Here is an 8561-nt window from a genome sequence, read left to right as displayed (position 1 = left end):
AAAAGAACCAAACCGCCGCACCCATGTTCCAGGTACCCCTGAGGCCCAGAAGACAAAATACACCCGCGTGAATGGGGGGAGAGCTGGAGCGCTGGGAATCTGACTCCTCCCCGCCCTCCAATCAGTGTTAAGAATGCAGGACATGCTGTTTACTGTTGTCAGTAAAAGGTGCCACAGTTTGAGGACCTACTATGGGCTGGGCTGAAAACAGAAAGACTTCCACATGGGACAGAGATTGACTACAAACAGCCCAGGTTCAAATCCCACCTTGCAAGCTGGGGGTGGGGAGGCATACCTGTAATCCCAGCACTCAGGAGGCTGAAGTAGGAGGATTATTGTGAGTTCTAGACCAGCCTGGCCTACAAGGTGAGCCCAAGGCCAGCCTGAGCTGTATAGCAAGACCCTGTGTCATGTTTGTTTGTTTTTATACCGGATATCGAACTCAGGACCTCACGCTTGCCAGGCAGGAACTTACGCTGCTGAGCTATCTCCCTGGCCTGAGAGGGAGCTATTCAAATAAATAAATAAATAAAAACAAATCCCACCAGGCCTGCTTACCCTGGTGACCTCTGTCAAGCTACACTGTGCCTCACTTTCCCTGTGTATAATTGGTGTCCCTGGATTCCCCGCAGGCCTGGAAACTCTGAGCTTACAGATCCCTTCCCAGGTGTTGGGCGTCTTGGGTAAGAAAGTTAAGCTGCCCTGTCAGCTGCAGGGGCTGAAGCCAGACACGAAGACCACGATCACGCAACTGACCTGGGAGCTTCAGAAGTCTGGTGGGGAGGCTCCCCAGCTTGTGGCCATCTTCCACCCCAGCAGGGGCTCTCAAGTCAAGGAGTCTGAGGACCCCCACAAGCCCCAGCGGATGGAGTTCGAGTCAGCCAGGGTCGGCGGGGACCTGAGAGACGCCAGCCTGGTACTGTGGGCGGTGCGCAGGGAAGACGAAGGCACCTATATGTGCCACATCTCCACCTTCCCACAGGGCAGCGCCAGCGGAAAAACCGAGCTGCTCGTGCGTGGTAAGCCTGGGCGGGGCTGGGGAGGAGGGGCGGCAGCCCTCTAAGAGCAGAGACCCTGGGGAGGGCGGATCTTGAGGGACTGAGCGCCCAGCACTGCAGGGCAGAGCGATGTGAGGGAGCTAGAAGGAGTTAGGCAGGAGGCCCTGAGTTTGCACCCCTCCTCCACCACTACCGCCCCTCCCCTTTCTTTATGGAGTACTGGGATTGAACCTAGCACCTTCACACATCTCCAGCCCTTTTTTATTTTGAGGTAGGGTCTTGCTAAATTGCCCAGCTGAGGTCAAATTGAGAATCCTCCAGCCTCAGCCTCCCAGAGCGCTGGGCTCATAGGCATGCCCACCACGGCTGGTGGTTTCCTCTGAATGGGCTGAGCACCAGAGAATCTGACAGGTCTACCTCTTGGAGCTGGAGCAGGAAGTCTGTGTGTCTGGGTCCCCCTTGGCAACACAGAACAGTCCCCTTCTGTGTCCCAGGCCTTGCCATGAGTCATTCATGAAATGTCAAGTGCCGAGGAAGAGAGTGCCAGACCCAGGGCTCTGTGAGGAGGAGTCTTCCGTGTGTGGGTCAGGATGAAATCACTGAGGAGGTGAAATCATTCAGGCTCAAGGAAAGCCCCAGACAGTGGGACACCACAGTCCCGGGTAAGAGGCAGACAGGAGCTTTGGAGTCAGACAGACTCTGTGTGCTCAAAAGCCTGTCTCTCTGGCTTGCTGCTGTGGGACACTGGGCCGGTCCCCTGTCTGGAGCACCCTAGATCTGGTTGTCCTGTCCACCATAGTGGTTGTGTCACACAGCCCGTCCCACCTCCAAGTCATCTCTGTCAGGAACAGCGCCCCTCCTTGCCCAGGGCCCAGAACCCAGGGCATTGTATATTCCTGGGTCCCTGGCACGGCCCCCAAGCCATGTTTGCTGAGTGCTTCTTACGCTCCAAGGGCCTTCTGACAAGTTCCCCTGCATCTTCTGTTTGACCATAACCCCTTCATTATCCGAGGTGGAGTTAGTGACACTGAGGCACAGACTTGCCCTAGACTACCTATCTCCTCAGAGACAGGGCTGGGATTTGAACCTGGCCATCCTGTGTCCTTGGATAACCCCCTCCCCCTTAAGGGTTCTGTGCCTGCCATGGCCACCGGCAGGAGGTGACCTATTCCTGTCACCCTCTCCCAGCCTTGCCTCAGAACAGGGTGGAATTACAGGAGGCGACTTTGGACCTTACACCCGGGAATCTGGTGCCTGTGGCCCAATGCATCTCCGAGGGGGGCTGGCCCCCTCCCCAGGTCTCCTGGCTCCTGGGTGACTTAGGTGACTCAAATGAGACCATCAGAGAGCACAAAAAGCAAGAGCCAGGACCCCTGCCAGACACGGTCACTGTCACCAGCGTCCTGATGATGGTGCCCTCAGGCCACGTGAATGGCAAGAATGTCACTTGCAGAGTGGAGCACGAGACTCTGGAGAAGCCGGACCTGCTGTCTGTCAGACTCTCTGTGTCCTGTGAGTAGAGGGAACCGGCCCTGGATCCCCACCCCACGGTCTACACTGCCCCCCCAGCCCACAGACAGCACCGCCCCTCCTGTCTGCAGCAGCTCCTTTGCCACAGCCAGTGCTGCCCTCCCTCGGGCGTCCCCAGCACGCACTGCCCACGCGCCCGCACCTGCATCCCTGTACACCGCTGTGCACTGGCCTCTGCACAGTCTGAGCCCGCTCCCTGTCCCTTTGCCTACAGTGGCTCACCTCACCAGCGGTAGCATGACCCACATTCGCAAATAAAAATCAAGCCACCAACTGTGTCCCACACATGGGCCCCAGGATCCTATGCTTTCTACACTGGTTCTTCCTCTCTGAAATGCCCCCCAGGGTTGGCTACACTGGACCCCCATAGTGTCTACACCCGCTGCTTTATGGAAGCTGCCCCCCATTTCTCTTATTGTCTCAGAGGGCAGTGTCTACAGTCTCCTCTGCCCAGTGCGGGCTGCACTACCTGGTCCACTGGCTGTCTGATCCGTAGGGCAGAGCCTGCATGGATACCCACAGAGTTAGCGCAGTCACAGCCCCGGGACTCTAACCTGCACAGACCACCAGGAGAGGAGGTAGCCTCAGAAGCGGTTTTCAGGTCCCCTCAAACCACCCATTTAAAGAAAGATATGGAGCTGACCCATGTGTCTCACGTGGCCTATGATGCCAGCTACCCAGGAGGCTGAGGCATGAGGATCGCAGGTTTCAGGCCAGTCTGGGCAATTTAGATCCTGTCTGAAAAATAAAAGGGGTGGAGTACAGCTGAATGGTAGGGCATTTGTGTAGCTACAGAGGCCCTGGGTTCCATTCCCAGCACTGCCAAGAGAGAGACAGACACAGAGAAACAGAGAAAAGATTTATGTTTTGTGGATTTCATGTAAATCAGTATATCCAAAGTATTACCATTTTAACAAGTAATTGTTTTTAAAAATCATTCTTCAGATCTTTCACATTCTTACCATTGCAAGCCTTTGCAATCTGGTGCGGATTTCAGACCAGCCGTGTCTCAGTTGTTCAGGGGTGGTGTTAGACAGCACGGATATCAGTGCCCACCCTGTCTACACTGGCAATTCTAGTGATGGACACACATATGCGTGCTCACGGCCTATCTGCACTTCCCCAGCTCCCCGGGGCGCTCTCTGCTGCTGCTGCCCCAGCATGGCCATCCTGCCTCCCCCAGGAAACAGTGCCACAACCGCTGCCTCTGTGCTTCCCCAGTGCTCTGTCTGGGGCCCTCAGCAGCACCCACTCAGCCTCTTCCAGCGCTGTGCACACTGTCTCTCCCATCCCTGTCTACACTGGCTGTCCCCACACAGGCACTTGGCCCACAGGTTCCCTCAACAGTCACTGGGTGTGACGGAGGAGGACATCGGTGGTGACTTGCACCTGCCTCCTCCTCACTACGCAGATGGCCCTGTCCCCTTGGCCTGGCCCCTGAAGACTTAGGAAAGTGCCCGCTGCCATTACACGTAGGCAGAGAAGTGGAGGGGACTCCATCCTGCAGGACTTTTCAGAGCCTTGAACATTAAGGCAGGCCAGGATGAGGCTACCCAGGAAAATGGGCTGAGAAAGACAGGTCCTGAGAAGCCCCTTTGCTGCGCCATGTCTGAGGATGCCCAGGCCTCTGCTCTCTAAAGGAACCTGTGGCCCTGGGGTCCTCCCATTCCCCTCCAGCTCAGCTGCTCCCATCCCACTCAGGCCGGAAGCCCTCAACTCTTCAGCTGCTCCGAAGGCTCCCCATCCTGAGCTTGTGTGTCTGTTTTCCCCAGACCTGCCTCAGGTATCCATTTCTGGCTATGATGACAACTGGTACCTTGGCCGCAAAGCTGTCACTCTCACCTGTGAGGTGGATAGCAACCCAGAGGATGTGAACGTGGTCTGGAACACGTGAGTTGAATGACCCAGGTCTGAGGGGGGAGCAGAAGAGAGGAAAGCAAAGAAAGTGGGCAAGCGCAGGCCAGGCTGCCATCCTCGTGCCAGGAGGAATTTAGTCCCAGCTGTTGATGCCCAGTCTCGGCCCCACCATGCGGAGCTGAATACCAGCCCTGCCACATGATGCTGACAGCCAGAAGATTGTCCTTAAATTCACTACGTAGCCTGTGCTGGCCCCAAACCTGTAGCAATCCTCCTGCCTCAGCCTCCCAAGTGTTGGGATTACAGGTGTGCACCACCACACCCAGCTGTGACTCATTATTTTGTACAGTGTTTCTTGGACCTTTTTTCAAATCACAAAAATAACTTCTGACCATTGCAGAACCTTCAGACAATACAGTTAAGCAAAAAGAGGGAAATAGTTCCCCCATAGCCAATAAAGGTGGCCAGCCACATTTACCTCCAAAAGTATCTATTACCTTTTGTTATATGTCCTATTTGTTACTTTTTGTTTCCAAACCAAAACTAGAATTGTGCTATGTATGAGTTTTGGAAACCTTCCCTCTGTCTTGTGAACACCTTTTCACATCAAAGCACATAAATCCATAACTCCATTTTCTTCCAACACTCTCTTGGGGAAATTCTTACATGTACAGAAAAGTCATGAGAATTTCCCAGGGAATACTCAGAAATCCAGCCCTGGGCTCCCCCATGGATGTTCCGCAGCCCTTCCTGACACCATGCTGATCCTCCACCCACGCATCAACCCTCCCAACCCTTATGCAACCCAGGCGTCCACTGCGCCCTCTACCGATGCAGGGAGTCCCTCCCATGTACCTGCCGTTGGCTAACTGGCCAGCCCCAACAGGCGACATAGGAAGCATTTCCCAGGGAGGAAAGGCAGTCACAAGCTCTCCAGGGCGGTGCTGCTTTGAGTCCTGCCCCCTGGGTGGCATCTGGATTGGGGTCCCTTATAGCCCCAACTCAGGCTCTGCTCTTTGACTACTGTGCCAGAGCGCTAAGCACAGCACTCTGGTGAACTCCACAGAGCCACCCCCTTCCCCGCGGTGTGGACAGCGTCTTTTGTCCCCTTTTTCTAACTAGGGCGGGCAGCACTCACACCCCTAACCCGAGTGCCCTTGAGCCTAGCACAGCACCGTGAATCAGTCCCAGCCTCGCACACCCCAGATCCAGCCACCTCTGAGAAAGCCCCATGAGGCTTTGGGGGTTACCTGGACCCTTCAATCCACAGTGCTGAATGCCAGAGCAGGAGGGCCAGGGCCTTAGCTCCCCTGTGCCGGCCGGCTTCCACCCTCGCACCACCAAAGGGAGATAAACACAAACTTGAGAAGTTGAGCCTGAGGAGGGGATGGGGAACTAGCAGACACCGGGTGACTTCTCAGCAGAGGCCTGAAGGAGGGGAGGGGATCTGGCACAAGAGAATTTGTAGATGGCCTGGAAGCACATCTGGCGGGCTTGAGGCTCAAATCTGGGGCTCTGTGGGTACAGATGAGGGCGGACGCCCTGGGACAGATAGAGATACTGACTTCCTGCTGAACAAAGGGATCTGCTGACTTGGGTTGCGGGCGCCCCCTGTTGGCCATCTGGGGAACACACAGGGCTGGGAAGGCCACAAGGCTGGTGGCTGCTTCTCTTTGAGCAGTTGATTCTCCCAGGGTGTAGTAGGTGGGGTGGGCAGGATCTGCTGATGCCTGAGACATGGCTGGGAGAGGAGGGGGGTGGTGAGGGAAGACACCCCAATTGTTCTGTGGCATCTACTGCGGGAGGCTACATTGATGGTGCTCAGTCGCTGTCACCCTAGGGTTCAGTGGGGGCCACTTCCTCACCTGCTGTCTCCTCTAGGACCAGAGGGACTCTGCCACTCTCTGCCAAGGCCCAGGGCAGGCAGCTCTTCATCCCAGCCATTGAGGAGTCCATGAATGCTACTTTCATTTGCCTGGCTACTAATGCTGTAGGGACTGGCCAGGCGGAGCTGACCATCCAGCTCAAAGGTGAGGAGTGGAGGGGAGTCGTCAGGGTCACCGAAGGGAGGTGGCCGCTGGGCTACCCACAGGTGGAGGTCTGGGAGGGGTGCCAGCTTGGGAATCCCTTCACAACTCCATGCCTAGGCCAAGCGCTCTCAGGAGACACTTGGCTTCCTGCTAACCTCCTGCTGTGCTACTGGTGCCTTTCAGCACAGGGTACACTCCCTTGCCAGCGCAGGCCGGGGCAGTGGTGGACCCCTCTTCCCTAGGGGCTCCGAAAAGGCCTTTCCTAGGGTCGTAGGCAGAGATGTACTGATTGCAGTTGACAGCCGCCTGGCTCACAGGAATCCAAGCCCCCCACAAAAAAAAAAAAAGAGCATTACTAAAAATACACCTTCAGCAGTGGTTAGATCCAGCTGCACCAAGCAGGCAACCTAGAAACTTTCTTTACGTTGCTTATCTCTGGTTTCTTTATGCTGGTTAGTAGGGGAGCTCTGTTCTCAGAATCCTGTACCCTCAGCACTGTGGGAGTTAACATCCCACCTGTTTAGCAATCCCAGGACTGGAAACACCACTTACAATAGCTCTGCCCACAGCCTCACTGTCACTAATGTCCCAGTCAGAGGCCTGAATCTGGGTCCCAACTGTCTAGGTCCCTTCACTTGCCCACTCTTAAAAATATGAGAAAAACCCATAAATGGGAAATTTTGTTCACTCACAATTTGGCTAAGGAAGAAAGGTAACTAGTCTGCCTGGCCTGGCACACAGGAGCACTGTGACTTTTAGGGGAGGTCCAGACAGCCAGGAAATAGGCATCTGCAGATCCCAACAGAAGACTCGGTCGGGAAAGTGTTGAGGTTCGCTCTTGTTGCAGGTTCCTGGGCACCAGGGCCCATGAGGAAGTGTCGCTGTCAGCATGAGGAGGCCTCAGGAATATCTTTTCTTTTTGTAATGTACTTGGTACAGGGTCTCACTACACAGCTCAGACCTCAGAGTGGTCCTCCTGTTTTCAGCCTGCCCAGCACTGGGATTACAGATGTGCGCCACCACACCCAGTGTTGATGGGGGTGGGGCGGCACCTGCACAGCATGTGGCATGGAAATTCAAAACCTGGTCCCTGCGCTTGGCTAGGCAGGCACTTGGTCCGCTAGGCTCTCTCCACTTCAAAAATCCAATCCAGATTTGCTGGCTCACACCTCTCATCCCTGCACTCTGGGAAGCTGAGTTAGAACTACAGTTGTAGCCCAGCCTGGGTAGCTGAGTGGGACTGTGTGTCGAAAGAGAAAATGAGAAGAGGCAGGGAGGTCGTAGCTCAGTGCACAGAGCCTAGGTTCAGCCGCCCAGGGCAAGGGAGAGAGACAGAAAACAGGGAGGGAGGGAAGGAGGAAGGCAAGATCCAAGACAGAAGAAGAATGAAAGAGGAAAAAACAAGAGAAAGAGAGGGAAAAAAGAAAGGAAAGACAGAGGAAGGAAGAAAAAAAGACCAGGAGAGATGGCGGCTGGGAGTGATGGTGCACACCCGTAATCCTGGCACTGACGCAGTGTTAGCAAACTAGGACACTCACTCCGATTAAAACCAGCAGGGCCAGGGTCACGATGACGATGGCCGTGGTGTGATCCGGCTGCTCCCTTCACGGTGTCCCTGGAAGAGAGGAAGAAACATTTTGGTAAGAAACGCCAGGCGAGGGAGGCTGAGGCAGGAGAACCGCTGTGATTTTAAGGCTCGACTTAGTGAGTTCAAAGCAGCCCAGACTATATAGCAAGACCTAGGCTCAAAAAAAAAAAAAAAAGAAGAGGAGGAGGAAAGGAAAGACAAGAAAATCTTAGTGTTTGTTGTTTTTTCTTTTTAATTTTAGGGCAGGGTCTACAGGGTGTTCAGGGTCCCACTACTAGATCCCATTCGTAGTGATCTGCCTGTTTACTTCCTCCCAAGAGCTGTGACTACAGGGAAGGGCCACCACGCCCAGTCTCAAGCAGCCCCAGGGGTGGGGCCAGCCCGGCAAGCCCAGGGATTGAACCTGCAGCCCCTGCACCTGCTTGCAGACTTTAATCTGCTGAGCTATTTGGCCAGCCCAGAAAGAAAGAAGAAAGAAAGAAAGAAAGAAAGAAAGAAAGAAAGAAAGAAAGAAAGAAAGAAAGAAAGAAAAGGAAAGGAAAGGAAAGGAAAGGAAAG

The 8561-nt window shown here is 54.7% G+C and overlaps 1 protein-coding gene across 2 annotated transcripts in view; it reads left to right on the top strand.

Moving 5' to 3' along the window:
* LOC101564682 (poliovirus receptor) overlaps window positions 1-8561 on the top strand; it is a 14968-nt gene that overhangs the window by 3168 nt on the left and 3239 nt on the right. The window contains exons 2-5 of one of the 2 annotated variants that reach the window (XM_023704521.1): window positions 633-1019; window positions 2187-2510; window positions 4301-4418; window positions 6267-6415. In XM_023704521.1, the coding sequence (XP_023560289.1) occupies window positions 633-1019; window positions 2187-2510; window positions 4301-4418; window positions 6267-6415 (978 nt within the window). The remainder of the gene's footprint in view (window positions 1-632; window positions 1020-2186; window positions 2511-4300; window positions 4419-6266; window positions 6416-8561) is intronic. The other variant, XM_023704522.1, reaches the window with a different exon arrangement.

This window comes from Octodon degus, unplaced genomic scaffold, assembly GCF_000260255.1.
Source record: "Octodon degus isolate 3935 unplaced genomic scaffold, OctDeg1.0 scaffold00197, whole genome shotgun sequence".
In the NCBI taxonomy this organism is placed as follows: domain Eukaryota; kingdom Metazoa; phylum Chordata; class Mammalia; order Rodentia; family Octodontidae; genus Octodon; species Octodon degus.
This window is presented reverse-complemented; position numbering and strand designations above follow the sequence as displayed.